At 40.8% G+C, this 24,527-nt stretch overlaps 1 protein-coding gene across 1 annotated transcript in view; it reads right to left on the reverse strand.

The window, feature by feature from the left end:
• Positions 1 to 5,453, reverse strand: part of ANK3 (ankyrin 3) — a 455,299-nt gene extending 449,846 nt beyond the window's left edge. The window contains exon 1 of the mRNA XM_084635422.1: positions 5,211 to 5,453. Within this exon, the coding sequence (XP_084491548.1) occupies positions 5,211 to 5,273 (63 nt within the window). The 5' untranslated portion in view covers positions 5,274 to 5,453. The remainder of the gene's footprint in view (positions 1 to 5,210) is intronic.
• Positions 5,454 to 24,527: the final 19,074 nt, after the last annotated feature.

Raw genomic sequence — 24,527 nt, forward strand, 5'->3', positions numbered from 1 at the left:
GTTGGGGTGTCATGGTTAACGCATCTATTCAGTGTTGCGTGGAAGGCGGGTGCAGTACCTCTGGACTGGCAAACCGGGGTGGTGGTCCCAATCTTTAATAAAGGAGACCGGAGGGTGTGTTCCAACTATTGAGGGATCACACTCTTCAGCCTCCCTGGCAAAGCCTATGCCAGGGTGCTGGAGAGAAGATTACACCCATTAGTTGAACCTCAGATTCAGGAGGAACAACGCGGATTCCATCCCAGACATGGAACAATGGATCAGCTCTTTGTTCTCTTGCAGATACTTGAGGGGTCATGGGAGTTTGCTAATCAGGTCTACCTTTGTTTTGTAGACCTGGAGAAGGCATATGACCACGTTCCCCAAGATGTCTTGTGGGAAGTGCTGCGGGAGTATGAAGACCCAGTGCTGCTTTTGCGTGCTATCCAGTCCCTCTATTCTCAGAGTGAGAGTTGTATTCGGATTCTTGGCATTAAGTAGAGTTCGTTCAAGGTGGGTATTGGACTCTGCCAGGGGTGTTTCTTGTCCTCACTTTTGTTCGTGATTTTCATGGACAAGATATCAAGGTGCAGCCAAGCCATAGAGTGCATCCGGTTTGGGGACTCGGAGGTGGCACCTCTGCTGTTTGCAAATGATGTTGTCCTTCTTGCTTCTTCAGACTGTGATCTCCAACGCGCACTCAAACATTTCACTGCTGAATGTGAAGCGGCTGGGATGAGAATCAGCACCTCCAAATCAGAGGTCATAGTCCTTTTCTGGAAGAAAGTGGACTGCTCTCTCCAGGTGAGGGGAGATCAGCTGCCCTTAGTGGATGAGTTCAAGTATCTAGGAATCTTGTTCATAAGTGATGGCAAGCAGGAGCATGAGATCAACCAGCAGATTGGTGTGGCGATGCAGGCACTGTACCAATCCATGGTGGTGAAGCAGGAGTAGAGTTCTTGGACGAAGCTCTCAGTTTACAGGTCACTCTACATCCCCATCCTCACCTATGGTCATGAACTTTGGGTAATGACCGAAAGGACGAGATTGCGGGAACAAGTGGTAGAAATGAGGTTTCTTCGCAGGGTGGGCTTACTCTCCGAGATAGAGTGAGGAGCTCAGTTACTCAGGAGAGCCTCAGAGTAGAGCCACTACTCCTCCGGATCGAGAGAAGCCAGTTGAGATAGTTCGGGCATCTGATAAAGATACCCCTTGGGAGGCTTCCGTTGGAACTGTACCAGGCATGTCCTACTATGCAGAGGCCCTGAGGCTGACCCAGGACATGCTCGAGTGATTGTATTTCCCGGCTGGCCTGGGAACGCTGGGGAATCTCCCAGGAGGACCTGGAATCTGTTGTGGAGGAAAAGGAAGTCTGGTCCTACCTATTCTCCATGCTGCCGTCATGACTGTCCCCAGGATAAAGCAGCATAAAGGAAGGAGAAGGAAAAGAAGAGCTAGCATAAAAGTGTATTGATTAATATAGCAAGGGGGTAGCTTGATAGACAGATTACTCTAGAATCACAGTTTGAGCTCAATATGCAGTCTCACCTCTGTAAATTCGGGCATACATCCTCATTCATTTGTATGAGAGATTCCCATGACTAATGGGAGCTCCATGTACACAGAGAGAGGAAAATATATATTTGATTGTACAGTCCTTGTCTCATCTCCACTGGGGGCGGGGAGAAAGATACCAAAATCATAAAAATACATTCCCAGTACGCTAACACTTCAGTGACCCAAACTTCAATCCTCTGAAATTCCTTGTTATCGAAAACTGGGACAGACTCCTCAAACACCTGTTAAATCAATGGAAAATTAATTCAGTTACCTGACATTCTGAATTACCTTAACATACACTCATGGTTGCACTGTAAAGTTACTAGGTCAAATTACATGGGTAATTTCATTCCATTTTTTCCATTCAGAAAAACAATATTTTTTTCTGTTAAAAAAGTCCAGGATGCAGAGTCTATTGACAGTCTTTCCCCTCTTAGAAGGACTGTTTTCTACTCTCCTCTTTAACAAAGATTACTAGATTAATTTAAAGATGGTGAAATCATCACATAAAATATTCCCAGGACAAGTTGTCCAGTGATTAAACTTGATGGTGTTAATAGTTTGATCTGCAGATCACATGTAAATCACAGGAGACTCAAAATTCCAAGAGTCAAGGTGAAATGGAGCTGTAGCTGAGAAGGAATAAAAAGTACAGAAGTCAGATTTGGAAAAGACCTATTGTGTCATCTAGTCAATCACCCTCATACTACAAGATTTACAAGTACATTGTTCACTCTTTTTAAATATAAAAAGTAATGGGTTTTCTCCACTTCCCTTGAAACACGATTTCACAGCCTACCATATTTCTGCATTGTAAAATTATGTGCGGATTTTCAGCCTTAATTTCCCAATTCCTTACGAGTAAAACTCAATGCCCCAAAATGATGCACATACGTTGCCCACCTCCCAACCCTAACTACACCTCTAAATCATTTTAGAAGGTTTCTACTGTTGATGAGTTTTTATAAACACACATTCTGTAGACGAATTTTGTGGTCAGAATTAAGAGTGCATGTGCCAGACAGTCTTTTTTGTTTGGTATATCATACCAACCTCACAGCTCTTTGGACACCTACAGCACTATCTGAATAATAAATTGCATGGTAAGCTGTGCAAGCTTCTTGCTGTCCTGCCCACCTGCTCACTCTCTACCACTGCTCTCTTGCTGCGATCTTTAGAAATGACACCTGAACAGGAAAGACTCCTGAGTTAGAGAAGAGGGGAGGACAATGACGATAATGACCTCAGCAGTTGGGAAGGAGCAGAGGAAGGATCCCTGAAGCTGAGGCGTAGGGAGGAAATGGGGCAGTAGGCTGTGGGGCAGGATAAACATGGGGGTTAGCACAGTTGGGAAAAAGGAAGTATCTGGAAGGCAACAGGGAATAGACAGCTGGACATGCCTGTCTGAGGATATATACACTTATTTTGTTCGGGGGGATGGGAGTGCAACTTGGGTGGGATCCAAGGCTCTGGTTAACCTTAATCCGGCTCAGGAATTTACTTCCAAAGCACACCATTGTTTGCCAAAATTTTCTTATAGACAATCCCTGCATCAAATTTAAGTAACTGTGTCATCAAGTTGTTGGCCATCCACGCACACATCTTCCCAGGGCTCAAAACAGCAGAATCAACAAAGCCTTGACCAGTGAATTATGGTATGAAGAGAATTACTTGTGCTGACACCAAAATAAATGGTTGCCTCTTGTTATAAAGAGGAAAAGCAGATTCCTCTAGGTGCATGTTACATCTTTACTGTGGGCCTGTGCTATAACACTGATTAATTAGCTTTGACATACACTGGACAGCGTGAACATGCTTATGACTGATCCAGCCCACCTCTCCAAGCAACAATGTCAGTGATGTAAGTACTGCAACAGAATAAGTAGCATATGGAAATTAAATAAAGCAATGGAATGATATTTCTAGTAGATTTTAAAATCTTAATGACTCCCTACTGAAATCCAATTATTGGTATCACGCACTGCAGTTCATTACAACATTATTACAATATTTGTGCTGTGAAGGTACCTTTAGGCATGTATATGTGGGTTTTTCCACTGCCTTGCCAGACCTTGACCAAGCATTATGCCATGCGCTCTCAATGCTCAAGGCAACGACTCACAAATCTGAGCACAGTTGACAGTTTTCCCCGCAACTAACCACTCTGTACCAGTCACTAGAGGATGTATGTGGACATTGCAGCTGTACCCTCAACCCAGAGGCTGAGTGTCACCTTTATAATTAGATCAGCCACTGCTGGAACGATTGGTGAGAAGTCAAGGTTTGCTTAAACCGAGGTTTCTTGTGCTTCTCTGTCTTCTAGGCTATTGGGCTGGTCCTCTAGAAGATGTGCATGTATTTTAATGGATATAAGTCATAAAACTTGTTCTTTACTTTAAACATGTTTGACATACATCTTTGATAGAAATAGTAGAGGGATTATTAAACACAGTGAAAAATCACTTGTATAACATAGTAGAAATTTTATTAAAATATTCAAAAATTAAAACCATTAACACATTTTATTTGACAATTTATCCTCTATCACGTATTAATATATTATGCTAGAGAGAAGCATTTCATGTAGTACAGAGGCAATATAATTTACCACTAAATTTCATTTTAATGGGATGTTTATCTAGTTAATCCAAAATACATTTGCTCTTAGTTTTTTTTTAAATCTATATTAAATGCTTCACCATAACAAATGGAACAACAAAGAGGCTGTCAGTATGCCTCACGGGGGGAGGAAGGGGTGGCGACGTAGGGAAAGGAACCAAATATCCAGAAAAATGTAAGAGTGGGGGTCTTAATAGCTTCTATAACAATGATTACTTTTCATAGGTATTTCTAGTTCTTTGCCCTTATGATGTATCCTAAGCCTTTCACATTATAAATTAACACATTGAACGAATATTTTAATTATATATAGTAAATCCTGTATCTAGGAAGTTGATTTCCAGTTCTGTTAGCTTGGGAACCTGATTCGTAAATGGGAACAGATGAAAAACATCCATCTTTATTTAAAAAAAAAAAAAAAAAGCAAACACTATATGGATGTCAGCAAAGCAAAAGTAAATAAGTCTAATACTTAAGAAAGCCCCAGGTAAGGATCTATCAAATTCATCTTTGAATCTGTTGCATGAGTCTGCAGTTAAAAAGCACATTACACAAATTTATATATATAAATAAATAAAACTAAAACTGATGAAAATTGGCTTACAATAATAAAACAATATATAGGATATAGGAGGGCCTTTAAAACTTACTCAAGTATTAACATTGTCAATACCATCTATTAGCAACTGCACACTGTTGATTAACAGCCTTTAAAAAAAAAAAGGCTTAATTACTGCATGTGTTTACTTATTAGTCCTGGGCATGAATATCACTTTGAAAAATACAGCCACACTGAAATTCTATGTCTACTGTATATTTAATCATTAGAATATTTAAATAATGCTAAGTAACTGAGTTTCAATGTTATTACTCTTTCTAGCAGAGAACACACCCATCAGCATCCAGCATAAACAACAGCATCCTGATTCTAGCATCTTCTTTATTTCTTAAAATCAAAACCTTTACCACTCCAAATGCAGCAGGAAGATACTCACAATGTAAAATCATTGAAAATAAAGACATTTCAGCACACTGTTTATATAGGGAGTTACCTTTTTTCCTTTCTTTTTCCTGTGAGCCGGTTTAGCATTTTTTTCCTTTGCTTCCTCACTCATTTTTCAGCAGGTAAATACAAGAGGGAGAAAAGAAGATCACTGCTTATATTCCAACGTCCAAAGCCACTGTAAATATTCACAGCATTGAAACCAAAGTCCATCTGCTGACGTTTCTCAGACAAGTAACAGAATAACTGCTGTTTAAACACAGCCCCTGCTCCTGCAAAGCCTTGAATTGCTCACAGCTTTGCTCTGTTTTCGTCAAAAACAAGCTGGGAGTTCTTCACATCAAATATTCTATTTCTCTTTAAAAAAAAAATAATTAATTTCCTCTCTCATTTTAAACTAATCATTACCCCTGAGATAAGATCTTGACAAGACTTTTTCGCTTGTTCATCCACAGTGTTTCCAGCCTCTAAATGGTGTTGATGAGCCACACACAGAAATTAGCTGCAGACTGCTGACAAATCTTAGAAGCTTTCACCAATAGATGATTTGCCCTTTCTTGCAGAAGGAAAAACTGAGCGTAAATTACTCCTATTGCTGATAGCATACACAACACATGTGTTGAATGCATCAGAGCATACCAGAAAAGGAAGCCGCCAAGAGAGTGATAAAAGCTCAGGTTACTGGATCTTCAAGCCACTCCCAGACTGATTCAAACAATAAAAGGCACAAAACATTGCTGAAGAAATTGCTAGATAAATGTTTACATTTCCCAGTGCTACATGTCCCAGTCCAGGAGACTTGCAAATGGCCAATCTGAACATTAAAATTTATAGTATTATTAATTAATTACATAAAACCACCACCAATATTTCCATAAAATATATATTTACAACTATCTCTATCTCAACTGTCTCTAATAGCTCACCCTCCCTGTATGCCTGTTCATATGACTGGATTTATAAAACCATTTTACTAATGTAGATCTCTATTTGACTGAAATGTTTCATGCCTCATGTGTGCATAAATCTATAGAAGATTTCAGATCATGTTTCCACACACTGCTGACCCACTCAGAAGAATATTTTGGCTAGATCTGTATGGATCTTACGTGGAGAGCCAAAAAAAGGGTGGAGACTTCATTATACCACCTCTCCTCTCTCTGTGCCCACTAAGTCCTGTTCTGCATGACCCATACACGACTAAGTGGCCATGAAAGCATTCATTCAAGATGTGTCTAAATTTTACCATTTGCTGCATGTAAAATGGCACATCCCTTTTGATATGAGCAGTATCTCTATTATGTCTAGCACTTCCCAGTTTTGACTCTTGCTGTCATGAAAAGATATGTTCAGAGATTATATGGTGGCCTATTTACCACATTCGTATCCCTTTGTTCAGCTGACAGTGTGCTAGTTCACACGTTCTATAGGAATTCTGACCACATCAGAGGTGCCAAGTGACAATGAGTTTTGACAGGCAGCCTGCATATTGCTGCAAATGCTCCTTCTTCCGTTAACATCCAAATCCTTAGCAACTCTCCCTTTCTTGCTCCAGCAGCTCAGCAGCATGGAAATGCCCACGACCAACATCCTGTCTACCATAAACAATGCATAAATGATCTGGAAAGAGGGGTAAACAGTGAGATGGCAAAGTTTGCAGACAATACAAAATTACTCAAGATAGTTAAGTCCAAAGATGACTGCAAAGAGCTGCAAAGGAACCTCACAAAAATAGGTGCCTGGATGACAGAATGGCAGATGAAATTCAGTGTCGATAAATGCAAAATATGCATGTTGGAAAACATAATCCCAACCATACATACAAAATGAGGGGGTCTAAATTAGCTCTTACCACTCAAGAAGAGATCTCAGGAGTTATAGTGGATAGTTCTCTGAAAACATCAACCCAATGTGCAGTGGCAGTCAAAAAAGCTAACAATGTTAGGAACCATTAAGAAATGGATAGATAAGATGACAGAAAATATCATAATGCCACTATAGAAATGCATGGTACGTCCACACCTTGAATAGTGCATTCAGTTCTGGTCACCCCATTTCAACAAAGATATATTAGAATTGGACAAGGTACAGAGAAGGGCAACAAAAATTATTAGTGGTATGGAACAGCTGCCGTATGAGAAGAGATTAAAAAGACTTGGACTATTCACCTTAGAAAAGAGATGACTAAGGGGAAATATGATAGAGATCTATAAAATCATGAATGGTGCAGAGTATGTAAATAAGGAAATGTTATTTACCACTTCCCATAAACACAAGAACCAGGGATTACCCAATTAAATTAATAGGCAGCAGGTTTAAAACAAACATAAGGAAGTGCTTTTTCACAGAACGCAGTCAAACCATGGAACTCATTGCCACTGAATAAAGTATAACTGGATTCCAAAAAGAATTAGATAAATTCATGGAGGATAGGTCTATTGGTTACTAGACAAGATGGTCAGGGACACCACCTCTGACTCTGGGTGCCCCTAAATATCTACTGCCAGAAGCTGGAACTAGATGGGGGGGAATGGATCACTCAATGAATGTTCCATTCATTCCCTCAGAAGACAAGTTACTGGGCAAGATGGACCATTGGTCTGACCCAGTATGGCCATTCATATGTTCTTAAGCAAAAGATACTTTTATCTCTGAGGGAGATTGATTACACCCTATTTGCCTCAAAGCTTTCTCCCCTGTGTCCATCTAATAATGATTTTTCTGCATGTTCATAATAGTTACTTCTAATATGCCATCACGTGTGGGCTCCCTCTTATCTGTGGGCAGCACGTTCTCAGACTTAGAATCTGATTGCACTGCAAACATCATCACCTGAACCTCAGCTTCCACGCAAGTTGGGAAACTAATGCTCTGTACCAAACACATGGATTTTGACATTTTGATTACGAACAGTGCCCTAAACACTGTAGAGCTTAACTAAAAACACAAGCAAGGGCCTACTGATAAGATTTATCTTCAAGGCTGCATGCTGGAAGTCACTGATGTATGATAAGAGTTATATTTATATATATTTTTATAGAACATGTAAAAAGCTTTTGGAAATTTCCAAAACCTGATATTTCATCTTCAATCGGTTAATTTCTTAATGGCTGGTTCTGTGGAGGAACAGCTCTTCCTGAATTCCTGTTCTTGTGTAGATGTTACATTATAGACTGACAACTATCACGGGATAGCCATAAACTGAAGTGCTCTTTGCTGGTTAGTGGGGGAGGGGAACAGTGCTTAAAACATAAAATAATGCTATAGTCTATTCCATATGTAAATTATAAAAACTCATTTCTGGAAATAGACTATTTTGCTTTGTCTAACAGTCCCACAGACACTGGTTCAAACATATCCTCTTACAAAAAAGAAATAAAGCATTGAAAAAGTAAAATTTTGACTAATAAAATGACATTTAATTGTGACAGATTGTCAATATAACAAGCTCTCTGTGAAGAAAATTGGTTGGAAGTCACTTTAACTAAAGATTGCAACACTTAATATTAGCCCTCATTATGAAATAAAAAAAAATAACATTCCAGGGCAAGTAATTAGTCTTAAGGAATAAAGCATGTTGAAGTGCTTTGCTGGATTGAGGCCTAAGGGCGTAAAACCATGCCCTCTTTAGGTAAAGCCTGCAGGAAGGCAAAAGTTAAGTGTCCTTAAGACTGCAAAGTTTCCTATGAATCCAGATCATTTGGTCAGGATGGTAGGGGTTTTGGGCTCCTGAGAGGTATGGATTCCTGAGACCTTCCCAATTACAGATCCCAAGGTATCTTCAGAAGACCAGTACATTCATGATACCATGCAGCTCCCACCCTCCACATGCTCCATGGCAGCATGTCTCACTCAGGAACCCTACTCTCATTCATTCCCACCCATTCCTGAGCTAAAAACCTTCTGGACACAGGGATGTTTAAGAGCATGTAGGAGGAGTCCGCATCTGAGACAAGGCCAGAAGAATGTGCCAATCACCACAGGCTAAGAGGGGAATGATAAGAGCCCTTCCTCGCTCTTTCCTCACCCACCAAACTACCCTTTCGCCCCTCAGTCCATGGAGATCCAATTGCACAGATATTAAATATATGGGCTTCCTCAAGATTAGTTGGGTATGATGCAGTTTAGACATCAACATTTGGACTTTTTTAATGCGGTTTTCCCTGATCTGCACATACCAGCGAAGCACAGCCCATGATCTTTTACTAAGACAATTTGCTAAGTTGTTTTATTACAGGTAAAACCACTAACACCGCAGAAGGATGAGCTAAGTATTAGAAACAAAAATATTAGCAATATCCAAGAAGAATAAAGTTTTCTTGGGAAATGTCTCTTCCTCATGCTCCTTACAATTCACTTCTTTTGTAGAGGTTACAAACGTTAACCTCAGATAGTAAAACTGCTGTCAGTTAATGGTTGACACCAATCCATCGGTCACACAGATATTTTTAAGACTCTAAGTTAGTGCTATCCTCTTGATCTGCCAGTATTTTGCATAGTCTATCCTCATATGCCTGATCTCAAGAAGTCAATCTGGACTACTTGTAAGAATAAAGGTTTGCCTTCAGCTGTAAGCTCCTTTACATAGAACCCTTGGTCCTGATTCTCACTTCCACCATATTTATGCTTGGCCAGTAAAATGGGGGGCGGGGGAGGGTTTGCCATTAAGCCACCTTTACATGCCTCAGAGTGGTGCAGCCTGTGCACCTGCCCAGTTCCCAGTGTAAGTTACAGTAGCCCTGAGGCTATGCTAATCTATAATCTGCTTCCCATGGTTCCCTATGGGTTCTGGGAAGCACAGAATAGCTGTAGAAGTGTGATGTGACAATGCCCTGCCTTGGCGTACCCTGGGGGCTGGAAGCAGTGTTCATGCACAGCACTTATGCTAGCAAAGTGCCTTGCACAGGGTGGGTGTTCTTGGGGCCACTTCCACTCCCCATCATACTGCCAGAGAGGTATAAAAGAGCCATAGTGTAACTGAGAACTAGGCGTCCAGCACCATGTAGTCATCTGTGCCTTAATGAGCCAAGCACACTAGTGGTATTTAAATAATGCCATTAGCGAAAAACATAAAATAGGAAACAAGTAACTGACAAAAATAATGGAAATTCAGGAAGATTAAAATGTCATACTTATACAGAAAACATTTGAGAGGAGTAAAAGCTTTTAAACTTTTCAAAGAAAATGAAGAGTACTCTCACAGTACATACTGAGTATTACTTTCAAAACCACTAAAGTAACATTACAATTCAGAAAGTTTCTAGAGGGATTTAAATACATTGCAATACTGCTTTCATCAAGGGAGCATTTGGACTGATTAGAAAACATTCTGAACAGTTACTAGTATGGACCATCCACAATGTTAACCCATCATTCCCTGCTCATGCCAACTGGGTTATTTTTTTATATATATATATATATACACACATATACATATACATATACATACACAAACTTCCACAAGGAAATAAAATACATGTCTATGTCTTGTAGGGGATTATATGTTTTTTGATATACTCTAACATAAGAAAAATGTACCAAAGTATAATACTTAGCATTGCTGAGATCTGGGGAATCAAAGGCTGTAGTGTCATGCTTTAGAAATCTCAAGACTGTGATTGGATCACATTAGCAGCCACACCTCTTCCCATAACTTATTGCTTAATTACAGCATAGTCTAGATGTGAACTTTCACAAACTCGGTGATACATATCTACTAGGACAGTTCTATTTTTAAATCAAAAATAACTCGCATAAGAGGACAACAGGATAGGCCAAGTTAAGTCTATCAGGACAGTTCTATTTATAAAATGAAAATGACTTGCATGCAAGAAGCCAGGAGAAGGCAATATGTTATTGGCAATCTGTTTTGTAACTTTGTATAGTGTATTTTAGAAAGAAAACCAGAAGCAATTCTGTTACTTTCTTTAACAAAACAATACCCTAAATACCCAAATCCAGACAAAGACCAAAGAGGAAGGAAAAAAAAAAAAAGAGGGCGGGGAGCTTTCCAGAAGGGCTGAAATCCACCCAAGACACAGTTTGAAAAAAGCGTGGGACATTCTTTGCTTACTGTAAAAGTCCACTTTGCAAGTAGATTGGCTATTTCTGCCACATATGTCTTATGTACTATTCCCTTTTATGATGTTTAACCCTGATTGTTAGATTATTACTTTGGTGGCATTTGCTTTGAGGAATTGCAGGGGAGAGGGTGAGTAAAAAGAGGGCTTAGTTTCCTCAACTCCACTTAAAGAAAAAATGTATACAGAATTCATACAGTTCCAAAAAAAAAAAAAAAATTGTCTAGTCTTTGATGTTGCCATAACCAACCAAATATGAAAGGGTTCCGTGTTCTTACTTCCTATGCCTGCAGACATACAGGCTGAAAAAGTAGCTCTGAGAGCAAACGCCATTCATCTTACGAGTCCATTATTTTAAACTCGTGTGTTAAACCAAATGTATGACAATTTAAACACTGACATTAACTACTTCACTGATGATCTTTTTAACAGAAACATACAGCTAATGTGCTAATCTATTATCTGGTGCAGGGGAGAATAGTATAATAAGAGGCAGTGGCAGAGAGCAAAAACCTGGGACCTGAAATTTAGAGGTGCTATGCACCCACAATTCCAGCTGAAGATAATGGGACAGGAGGGTGCTCATCACCTCTGGGAAACAGGGCCTACACAGACAGATTGGGCACCCAAAAATGAAACTTCCAAAATTTGAGACTACTGTTGATAGTCTGACCCAAATTTCTCTCTCTCTCTCCCCCCCTCCCCCTCTTCTTCCCTCCTCACCTTTCACTATATCCCTGGTAGTCTGCTTCTATACTCAATCCTATACTCCTCTTCCTGGAGTTTCTCTCAACTAATTACATCAAGATAAACATTACTTGTGCCTTGTGTGACAAAGTTCCTCCTCTGCCTTGGTGGGTCCTGCACTTACTGGCGGATTTTCTCGCTTCAGAGGTTCACGGCAGCCCTCAGCTTGGCCACTTTCGTGGCTCAAATCTGCCCTTCACTCAGTTAGCCTCATCACTGGCCAGCATGGGGAAAGGAAGAAAAACAATCCCCACAGTCTCTGCTGATTCACCTAGTGGATTGGGGAACAGGCCAGAGACCTTCCCCTCTGGTGGAACCCACAGTCCAGTTCAACTCCTCCAGTATCAAGTAAGGAGTTGGGGGCAATGGAGAGACCCCGGGCCTGCCCTCTACTCTGGGTTCCAGCCCAGGGCCCTGTGGATTGCAGCTGTCTACAGTGGCTCCTGTAACAGCTGCATGACAGCTGCAACTCCCTGGGCTACTTCCCCATGGCCTCCTCCCAACACCTTCTTTATTCTCACCACAGGACCTTCCTCCTGATGTCTGATAATGCTTGTACTTCTCAGTCTTCCAGCAGCACGTCTTCTCACTCCCAGCTTCTTGCGCTTCTTGCTCCCAGCTCCTCGCATGCACACCACAAACTGAAGTGAGCTCCTTTTTAAACCCTTTTTAAATCAGGTGCCCTGATTAGCCTGCCTGTCTTAATTGATTCTGGCAGCTTCTTGATTGGCTGCAGGTGTTCTAATCAGCCTGTCTGCCTTAATTGTTTTTAGACAGTTCCTGATTGTTCTGGAACCTTCCCTGTTACCTTACCCAGGGAAAAGGGACCTACTTAACCTGGGGCTAATATATCTGGCTTCTATCACTCTTCTGTAGACATCTGGCCTGACCCTGTCACACTTGTCTCTACTAGGATTTTACATCAGGTTAGCAATCTCAATGGTTTTGTTTCTTTGTTTGCTTTACAGTGAAGACACAGTCTAAGTGCAGCACAATTTTCACAAGTTCTACCTGATTTTGCATATTTTGAAGATGATTTTTGATTATCACAGTTAACTTCAGGAAATTTTCTGGTTTTCCTGCCTTCTGAAAAAAGTATTAAAACCTAGTAGTTATGTCTGATGATGTAGAAAATTCTGGGTATGGTGGATTTGCTGTTCATATAGAACTTTGTCATTTTTTTTTTTACAGCTGAGTAGAGTCTATGAAAAACATTTAAAATATTATATTACCAAGATAGCTAGTCCTATAATGGTTAGTCATTAATCTATTTCACGGATCATTAAATATAATGGAGGTAAACTGAACTTCATTTGGTACTTCCAGGTCCTTATTATGCAAGTTGCTGAGCATCCTCAAGTCCCGTGGGAGTCATTCACTCTATCGGAGTACAGCACCTTGCAGGAGATGTTCAGCAACTTGAAGGATTAGGTTCCAAATGCACTGAATTATTTTTTAAATTACCAGGATTCCATTGTGCTAGATGCTGTACAAACATAGAACAAAGATGCCTCCTGCCCCGAAGAGCTTGCAATCACAGACAAATGATAACAGTGGCTTTTGATTACATGCACCGTTTCTCAAAAACACAAATTCAGGATCTAAATATTGTTATCAATGGAAGCGTTGGGTTAAAACTAAAAAGAGCACTTTTTTTCCCTCAGAGAAGTTTCCATAGAGGCAAAATATACATGAGAAGCATAACATCATGAAGTTAAGGTCTGAAGTCAGGGCCAACCAGTTACCAGGTCAGTGGTCAGCCAGAACAGTTTCAGGGGCCATCTCAGTTTTAATATGCTTTTACATTATACCATGTTTCTACATATATGTTTGCAGTTTTGGTGGGGGGTGTTGTTTGCAGGGGGCATCAGGGGCAAGAATAAAATTGAAAATGTCCATTTCAAGAGTTGGAGGTTCAATTGGCCTACTTCCACGGTTAAGCTAAACACTATACTGGGGACCAGATTCTGCATTATGGCCAGGAAGTGCTAGAGGAGAGCTAGTTACAGTTTAAACCAATCTGTGAAGTGTTGTAAATTGTGCCAGCTGGCTATGTTCTAGTTGGGATGTTATGGCAGTTGGGTATTGCCTTAAGCTCTGGCCACTCCTTCTACCCATTCCTCAAGACAGCTCTTCCCACCTCCAACATGCCCCCTGTACTGGGAGCTGGAGCAAGGAGGGTTTGGAGGCCTGCTAACAAGCTCTATTCCTGCCAGTGGTTATCCCCACCATGGGACTCAGGGGTGCAAAGGGAGCAGAATGGGCCAAAGAATCTGGCCCTCGTTGGCAGATATCAATTTTCACTATGAGCATATTGATAACGTGTAGCCTATACCAGCAAAGGTATAATTTATACAAGTTCTTTGAACAAAATAAGCTATGTCAGCAAAATGATTTTTTGCCAGTATGACTCACTACAGTAGGGCTTCTGCCAGCATGAAGGTGTCAATAATAAACAAAAGAAGAAGAAGAAGAAGAAGAAGAAAAATCAAACCCTTAGCTGACATTCCTATACTGGTGAAAGTTTTAAGTGTACACCTCGTTGAATTTTGCCTTCCTCTTTTGTGCACTCTATTATTTGGGCTCATGTCTTATAAAGTCATAGAAATGTAAGACTAAAAGATAGAGCCCTGTGTGGGTACAAATTTATATCTGTGGACGCAGATATCCATGGATATAAATCAGTATCTGCGAAACCCCAGGGCTCTCCCAGGAACTGCAGTGACAAAAGGAGCAGAATGTGGGGCCGCTGCTCCCAAGAGCCAGCACTCCTCGCCGGCAGCTCCTCTGGCGTGGCTGTACCACCCCCAGTCCCACCCTCACCCCTGCCCCCTTCCACGCAGCTGTCTGCGTCTCCTGTCTGGGGGCGTGCGCACCACTTCAACACAACAGCGCGACCAGAGACAGCTGCAGGTGAGCCTGATGCTCACCCCAATGGGGCATCAGGCGCGGGGCATTGGCTCCTGGGAGCAGCAACCCCCATTCTGCTTTTTGCGCTGCTGCAGTTCCTAGGAGAGCCCTGCGGTTCCGTGGATACTGATTTATATATGCAGCTAACCGCATACTAGGATATAAATTTGTATCTGCGCAGGGCTCTACTAAAAGGGACTTTGAGGAGTCATCAAGTCCAGCTTCCTGCGCTGACACAGGAATCATAGAATATCAGGGTTGGAAGGGACCCCAGAAGGTCATCTAGTCCAACCCCCTGCTCAAAGCAGGACCAATTCCCAGTTAAATCATCCCAGCCAGGGCTTTGTCAAGCCTGACCTTAAAAACCTCTAAGGAAGGAGATTCTACCACCTCCCTAGGTAACGCATTCCAGTGTTTCACCACCCTCTTAGTGAAAAAGTTTTTCCTAATATCCAATCTAAACCTCCCCCACTGCAACTTGAGACCATTACTCTTCGTTCTGTCATCTGCTACCATTGAGAACAGTCTAGAGCCATCCTCTTTGGAACCCCCTTTCAGGTAGTTGAAAGCAGCTATCAAATCCCCCCTCATTCTTCTCTTCTGCAGGCTAAACAATCCCAGCTCCCTCAGCCTCTCCTCATAACTCATGTGTTCCAGTCCCCTAATCATTTTTGTTGCCCTTCGCTGGACTCTCTCCAATTTATCCACATCCTTCTTGAAGTGTGGGGCCCAAAACTGGACACAGTACTCCAGATGAGGCCTCACCAATGTCGAATAGAGGGGAACGATCACGTCCCTCGATCTGCTCGCTATGCCCCTACTTATACATCCCAAAATGCCATTGGCCTTCTTGGCAACAAGGGCACACTGCTGACTCATATCCAGCTTCTCGTCCACTGTCACCCCTAGGTCCTTTTCCGCAGAACTGCTGCCTAGCCATTCGGTCCCTAGTCTGTAGCTGTGCATTGGGTTCTTCCGTCCTAAGTGCAGGACCCTGCACTTATCCTTATTGAACCTCATCAGATTCCTTTTGGCCCAATCTTCCAATTGGTCTAGGTCCTTCTGTATCCTATCCCTCCCCTCCAGCGTATCTACCACTCCTCCCAGTTTAGTATCATCCGCAAATTTGCTGAGAGTGCAATCCACACCATCCTCCAGATCATTTATGAAGATATTGAATAAAACCGGCCCCAGGACCGACCCTTGGGGCACTCCACTTGATACCGGCTGCCAACTAGACATGGAGCCATTGATCACTACCCGTTGAGCCCGACAATTTAGCCAACTTTCTACCCACCTTATAGTGCATTCATCCAGCCCATACTTCCTTAACTTGCTGACAAGAATACTATGGGAGACCGTGTCAAAAGCTTTGCTAAAGTCAAGAAACAATACATCCACTGCTTTCCCTTCATCCACAGAACCAGTAATCCCATCATAAAAGGCGATTAGATTAGTCAGGCATGACCTTCCCTTGGTGAATCCATGCTGGCTGTTCCTGATCACTTTCCTCTCATGCAAGTGCTTCAGGATTGATTCTTTGAGGACCTGCTCCATGATTTTTCCAGGGACTGAGGTGAGGCTGACTGGCCTGTAGTTCCCAGGATCTTCCTTCTTCCCTTTTTTAAAGATTGGCACTACATTAGCCTTTTTCCAGTCATCCGGGACTTCCCCGGTTCGCCACGAGTTTTCAAAGATAATGGCCAGTGGCTCTGCAATCACAGCCGCCAATTCCTTCAGCACTCTCGGATGCAACTCGTCCGGCCCCACGGACTTGTGCACGTCCAGCTTTTCTAAATAGTCCCTAACCGCCTCTATCTCCACAGAGGGCTGGCCATCTCTTCCGCATTTTGTGATGCCCAGCGCAGCAGTCTGGGAGCTGACCTTGTTAGTGAAAACAGAGGCAAAAAAAGCATTGAGTACATTAGCTTTTTCCACATCCTCTGTCACTAGGTTGCCTCCCTCATTCAGTAAGGGGCCCACACATTCCTTGGCTTTCTTCTTGTTGCCAACATACCTGAAGAAACCCTTCTTGTTACTCTTGACATCTCTGGCTAGCTGCAGCTCCAGGTGCGATTTGGCCCTCCTGATAACATTCCTACATGCCCGAGCAATATTTTTATACTCTTCCCTGGTCATATGTCCAACCTTCCACTTCTTGTAAGCTTCTTTTTTATGTTTAAGATCCGCTAGGATTTCACCATTAAGCCAAGCTGGTCGCCTGCCATATTTACTATTCTTTCGACACATCGGGATGGTTTGTCCCTGTAACCTCAACAGGGATTCCTTGAAATACAGCCAGCTCTCCTGGACTCCTTTCCCCTTCAAGTTAGTCCCCCAGGGGATCCTGGCCATCCGTTCCCTGAGGGAGTCGAAGTCTGCTTTCCTGAAGTCCAGGGTCCGTATCCTGCTGCTTACCTTTGTTCCCTGCGTCAGGATCCTGAACTCAACCAACTCATGGTCACTGCCTCCCAGATTCCCATCCACTTTTGCTTCCCCCACTAATTCTACCCGGTTTGTGAGCAGCAGGTCAAGAAAAGCACCCCCCCTAGTTGGCTCCTCTAGCACTTGCGCCAGGAAATTGTCCCCTACGCTTTCCAAAAACTTCCTGGATTGTCTATGCACCGCTGTATTGCTCTCCCAGCAGATTTCAGGAAGTAAACCTAGATCATCCCTGATAGTGTATCCAACCTGTTCTTAAAAACCTCCAATGATGGGGAGTCCACAACCTCCCTTGGAAGCCAATTCCAGTGCTTAAATATTCTTATAGTTAGAAAATTTTACCTAATATCTATCCTAAATATCTCTTGCTGCAGACTAAGCCCATCACTTCTTGTCCTACATTCAGTGGACAAGTCACATTTGAGATTTTTTTTAAAAACACACCCTTATTTTTCCCCATATTACTTCTCTTTCTAGCTCAATTTCCTTGCTGGGGAATAATACCTTGGAGAGTATTTTGGATTTTTTAATCAATTTTCCATGGATTATAAATTTACCACCATTATCATCATCGCCAAAGAAAACAGCTCAACACTTCAATGAAAACGTTCTGAAAATAGACTACAGATTTAAGGGATCTCTCTTTCAGTTACACGTGCGCGCATGCACGCGCACACAGAATCAAAAATTTATATTGAAACTGTTGTTCCACAAAATATAGGATTTTTTGCAAAACAATATTTTCCTGGAAAAATTGTTTATTTTTAAAAAATTGACAAAAAGTAACAAACAATCCCACCAATACCATTCTTTCCTCACTTTTGACACCCCCCTTGCCCCCCGGCTTTTTATCTCTTTTCCCTCCACATTGAACTAAAAAAAAGGAGGGCATGAGAAAGGAAGGAGGAAAAAATGGAAAAAAACATGAGAAATGTTAAAAAAAAATGATCTGTAAAGTCTCCAAAAAAAGCAATTAGCATTTTCGACCAGCTCTAGGACATACACAAATATATGAAGTGGCCACAATAACTGATGAGACATATCTTATTACATTCAAGTGAGACACTGACCTCATTAGAAGACATACCAAGGAGAATAAATTAATAGATAATATATGGGCTGCTGTGGATGGGGCAAAGAAGATATTAAATCTGAGCAGTCAGGATACAAAGAAGAACGGATAGAAAATAAATAACATCTATCATTGAGTCCATAATTTAAAGTGAGCCAGAGATTCCCACTAAGGGGTTAGGTGGTAAGAAGTATCTTTACTGAATATTTAAGTATTTTTTTTAACTGAAGTAGCAATCAGCAATATTTGGCTGAATTGCTAAAAATGGAGAAAAATTTCTATGAAGTTGGGTACACTTTATGAAAAGTGCTATCAGTTTCCATCTTCTCCCCATCGTATCACTTAAAAGAATCTATATTTACTGCTTCTGCCATCAAGCACTTCCTGCATAACAACAACTAAAGAATTAATCCTGCCAGAATTGCTTTTAAGTTGCAATGCATTAGCACCTACCCAGCAGAAATGTTGACTGCCATTTGAAGTTATGAAAACAACTAACATAAAAGTCAAGGGTAACATCTTTCATCTACAACAAGTCTTTCATGTATTTATTTTAGCAGTTTTGAATCAAACAGCTAATGAAAACTTACTGTAGTGTACTGGTCTATAACTCTCTCTCTCTCTCTCTCTCTCTCTATATATATATATATATATATACACACATACATACACACACACACACACACATATATATATATATATGTATCTCCTCACATCTCTAAACTGACTGTGAAGGGTTTAAGAAAATAAAAATATAAAATAAATTTAAAAGAGCACATTTCTGTGAATTTGGTTTTCTTGTTTTTAAGGCTTGGGGTATACATTGCAAAGCAGTTCTTCATCTCCGAAGCTACTTTGCAAGTGATGTTCATTAAAATAAAAACAAAAAACAATCTTTAAACTTACTTAAAAATAACCCCACAAAAACTGGCAAATTATCAGAATAGCAACCTGAACAGAAATATTGAAGATAAAGATGACAACCCTGAAAAAGGGTATCAGCAAATTACTCTCATTCTAAGTCATATCCACAGTGTGTATGGGTTTCAGTACCGAAATGGGTTCAAATTTTCTTAAGAAACTAGCTTACATATTGCAGAATTCTTCATGTAAGATTTTTAACACTGAGCACAGCAAAAGATGAGACAGTCTCTGTATTAATAGTAAATCAGAATAGTTTCTTCAAAAAACAGAAATACCAATTTCCAATAAAAAGGGCATACAAGACTTTATAATTCAAATAACTAATTCATGAACTCTCACAATTGGCTTCCATTGCAACTGGAAACAATACCTACCATGAAACAAAGTAAAACTAAACATAACTGAAGGGATTCAAAGTGCCTTTTCCCAAAACTCACAATATGAATTATGAGCATCAAAAATTTCTCTTCCCATTCAAATCAAAATCAATCCTCATTAAAATCATATGGAAAATATGAAGAAAGGGGTGAACTGAGAATTTTCACACTCAGACCCCAACATAAATTCTGGAAACCTATAATATTTCCACTACCATGAACTATCACAAAAAAAGCATAATTAGTTTTCTTGCATGTAATTTTGTTTTGTTTTCTTGTATAGATCCAGTGTGCTGGAATTCGTAAGTATTTCTGTTCAATCACGCTGAATGAAAGCAGATAATTTGGGAGGAGAGTTATGCTATTTGGGATGGAAGAGGAAATTCTTGAAGTTCCTATTGCCAACTTGCTTATTGAACTGACCACACAAACATCAAAAACTGAGACACACACAAAATTAGAACAACCAGTAGAATCTAGAATGTAAGTGCAGTAGACTGGAGTAGACAACCAGTTGAGGTCCCTTCCAGTCATATATTTCTATGATTCTATTAAATAAATACAACCACTGTATTGACTGTCATTATTGTGTCATTCTGACTCTATCTAAGACTCCTTCTTCACCTGACCAGGGGAAAGCTAAAAGAGAATCTCATGCTAACTCAAACAGATAAAACAACTTTGAGCTAAGCAGCACTCCCATTCACTTACAGGTGGGATGCAGGAGCCACCCTATGGCAGGGTCTAACACATATTAGAAGCTTCATATACTGGAGATGAGGAAAACCCAAGGTCCCACTATATTTGGAAGGATTCTGTGTTTGATGTTGAACATTCACTAGGGAAAATAGTGAGACTGAAATCAGTAGAGGCTTAAACAATATGACCAAAGATCTGATCTTTTTTATATTTCCCTGACCATTACTGCAGTCAGTAAGAAGGTGGTAGGAAAACAAACCAAACCAAAACCCCTTTATTATTAAAATCTTGACATACAAGGCAACAGTGAAAGAGACAAGGATGTCCTTGAAGCTTAAAGCTTTAGATCTATACTTTAACCACAGCATTTGGATACTGCCTCCTTGTGATGGGAGTAAGATGAAGGAAAAAGGATTTACTTATCTTCTCTTAGGTAATCATGAACCAGGTTCATGAGATGTTACAGGAGGATCTCAAAAGTGCCAAAAATGCAACCATGATTCCAGATGAGCTAAGTGACAGAAAGGAATGCTTGAATATGATATACTGGTCCTGCCAAGATCCTGGACAGTGGAAAGAGATAGGGCCAGTTGATTCTTGTACAGAAGATTTTCATCCCTGATGAGCAGAATGACATGAATGTCACTTACAGCAGGATGTGTCTTTGTGTCTTTGAGAGGGCTTCATCCAAGAGTTTAAACAGGGGGACTACTTGAAAAATGACAACATGATTTATTTTTTAAAATATCAGGTGCTCTGGAGCATTAAAGTATCATAGATATAACTGAAGTTTTCCAGGTAGTGTTGGGAATCAGGACCTTCAGCAGAGCCAGTCTAGCCAGCCTCCACATAACATAACAAGTGAAGCTGGACTGTAGTAGGCTGCCAGACTGACCACACAGTCTGATTGGTAGGATGAGTCATCAGACCAGCTCTTAAGCCCAGCAGCAGCAGCCGTTCAGCAGCTGCTCAAAGCATTCACCCACAGCTGTGACAGCTTCTGCACCTGCTCATTCCCAGCCTTACCCCTGCCTTGTTCCAGCCCTGCTCATGCCTTGGTCCAGCCTTAGACCCAGCCCTCCTCCTGCCTTGCCTCACTCTAGGTTCCACTGGCTCTGATTTCCAACTTCAACTCTCGCATCTGATCATGTTCTGACCTTCAGCTTCAATTCCTGACTTCTGACCCTTGGCTCTGGCCTCTGTCTCTAACCCTGGGCCTTATTTCTGGCTACCAATGCTAGTTCCAACCACTAGGCATGACTGCCCACAGGGTCCCAGAGACCAGACTCCAGCCTGAGCCCAGAAGTCTACACAGCAATGAAACAGCCCCACAGCCCAAGTTGGCTGGCCTGACAAGCAGTAGATTTTTCTTTGCTGTGTAGACATGCCCTCAGAAGCACTTCTTCTTTCTCAATCTAGATCAGTTGCAACAATCTTATCTGACAGGTATATTTTGTTTCTCATTTTTAAAAACTGTATTTTACCCTTTATTGTACTGAAACCTGTGCTTTTAAGGTAGGATTTTCAAACACCTTAAGTACCCAATTCCCACTGAATGTCAATGAGACCTGGGTGCCTAACTCCCTCCTGCACTTTTAAAAATCCCAGCCATAATTCATGTATATTCCTTTATCAAGCATTCACTGAAAAGAATGCATTGGTGTACATTTGGCTTTGTGCAAAAAAAGATGTTCTTTTGATAAGTCTATTTCTTCATCCAGTCAATATGATAACTCCAGTAGCATAACCCTTGTTCTGATGTGGTCTTTGAAGATTAAAGGGACTAGTCAAGATGATTTGATCTGAAAAAAAATGTGGACTCTAATTTCTTTGCAGCCACCTTTCCTGAGTTTACAATTGCTCCTTTTAGATTGTCATTAACTATCACAAGCTGTTGCCTCCTTCAACAATTTCCCTTAAATCAGAGGACACCTCCCTCTTCAGAAGATCTAGAGTCTGCTTATCTTCCTGATGCCTGCATGATTGGACTATTCCAGAGAAAGGAGTAAACACTGAGGCCTTGATAAAAGATTGTTCCTGCAGCTGACTCAAGAAATGCAAAATCATTCTGGAGTAGCTGATGAACTGTAGCTACTACCAACACTTTTATTTCTCCAGTTATTGTGAAATGAGTCATTTGGGAAGAAAGTCAGAGGTGGCAACAAAGATGTTCTGCATATGTTCCCTCTAATATGCATCACCTACTGTTTTAAGATTGAGGCACAGACCTACATGGGCTTTTCTACACATGGAGTCGTTCCTCATTAACTCTATGTCTAATCATGCTTATTCTGGAATAATGATGTCCACATATAGTGTTAATCCGGAACAACTCTCTTGGGACCCTGTCTACACATAGACATGAATGTGGAACTGAATAGGTCAGAGCCTGCAGCTCCAGCCTAGGTTACGAAACTTAAGGAAACTTAGGGGGAGAGCAGGAAGGGAGCTGAAAGGCCCTTTCCATCTCCCCACTATCTCTGGAGCAGAGCTCCTCACACAGCCTCTACCACAGTAGCCTGTACAATCTTAACTATATCAATCAAAATACATTAGATAATGAACAGATCCTTTCATGAAGCTCTGACATAAGATCCAAATAGTATGCCCCGAACTCTTCCAGCATAAGTAAATCCCGTTTGCAAGATGGGTGAAAATCATCATGGCATCGAGTGAAATTATTATGTAGGCGTAAGAGATACTATCCACTTGAAATCCAGTCAGTTTCAGAAAATGAGTTTCAGAGTAGCAACCGTGTTAGTCTGTAACTGCAAAAAGAAAAGGAGGACTTGTGGCACCTTAGAGACATACTCAAATAAATTTGTTAAAGCTTTCATGAAGTGAGCTGCAGCTCATGAAAGCTTATGCTCAAATAAATTTGTTAGTCTCTAAGGTGCCACAAGTCCTCCTTTTCTTTTTGAGAAAATGAGTTGTTAGTTTTAGAGACTCCACCTGCCCTTAAATCACCTCAATAATTTTTGTGGTTATAACAGTCACATTTTCCCTTTAAAAGAAAAACTGTTTCTTTCCCCTCTGTTGTGAGAGACAGTCACATGGACATCAAGGGAAAACAATTAATTTTTTTCCCTGAGAGTTCAGTTAAACTGATTATACATAAGCACTCTCAAATGTACAAAACAAATGGGAAAAAAATTCCCTCCTTGAATTTCTTTCAGTTATAGTCACCTTAGGTGTTACCTGCAATATTAATAGGTTAAAATATTTCAGATCAAAGTGTATCTAAGTTACTGGTCTTCCTTTAAGGAGATTTTTAAGTAAACAAAAGTAAAATAGCACTGGAGAGACTCTAAAACCCTATAGGTAAAGTATCACATTGCAATCACGTTATTTATTGCTAGAACATTGTCATGGTATTCAAAATGTTTCAAGTCATCATCTGTTCTTGGTGTTTATAACAACCAAATTAAAGTTCAAAATTAATCTGCTTCCTTCTGTTTTGCATGTACAAACTTGTTAGTAAATAATAACTCAGGGATGCCATAGTATTGGCTGGCACTGAAAGAAAAAAAATCATTGAAGTGTTTGGTCTAGAATAAAACAAACCTGTATTCACTTTGCGAACCAAATACAACTAAAAGATTAAATTTTGGGACTACCAATCTTAATACTGTAATTGAAATTTATATTCTGATTGTCACAATTCAGGGCAACCCCTCCATGGTCCCTCGAGGGTATTCATTCTAGGCTACTGGCTCCTCAGCCTTCAGCTCTCTTGAGTAGACACCCGGAACACACTTCCTACTGACTGTAGTTTTTCCAGGTTGAACAGTTTCCTGCCTAGATTGATATCCCCAGCAAGTCAGATGGCCTAAACGGCCAGTGTCAGCACTTTGCTTTCTTTCCAGAGGCTACAGTGTAATTGCCCAGTTATAAGTTATCACACAGCCCTTTCTAAGCAAGCACATTTACTCTTCGGTGAAAGCATTACAGAGAAAACATATTTAAAATAATAACGGAACCTACATGCAAAGTAATGAGCTTACCAGAGATCAGCCCAACTCTAACAAGGGCTCTGGTACGTGATTGATCCTTCAAATGCCACAAAGGTGGTTTTTTGTGATTACAAGTTCACAACAACCTCTGCTCAGAACAAG

This window comes from Lepidochelys olivacea, assembly GCF_965140295.1.
Source record: "Lepidochelys olivacea isolate rLepOli2 genome assembly, chromosome: 7".
Classification (NCBI taxonomy): Eukaryota; Metazoa; Chordata; order Testudines; family Cheloniidae; genus Lepidochelys; species Lepidochelys olivacea.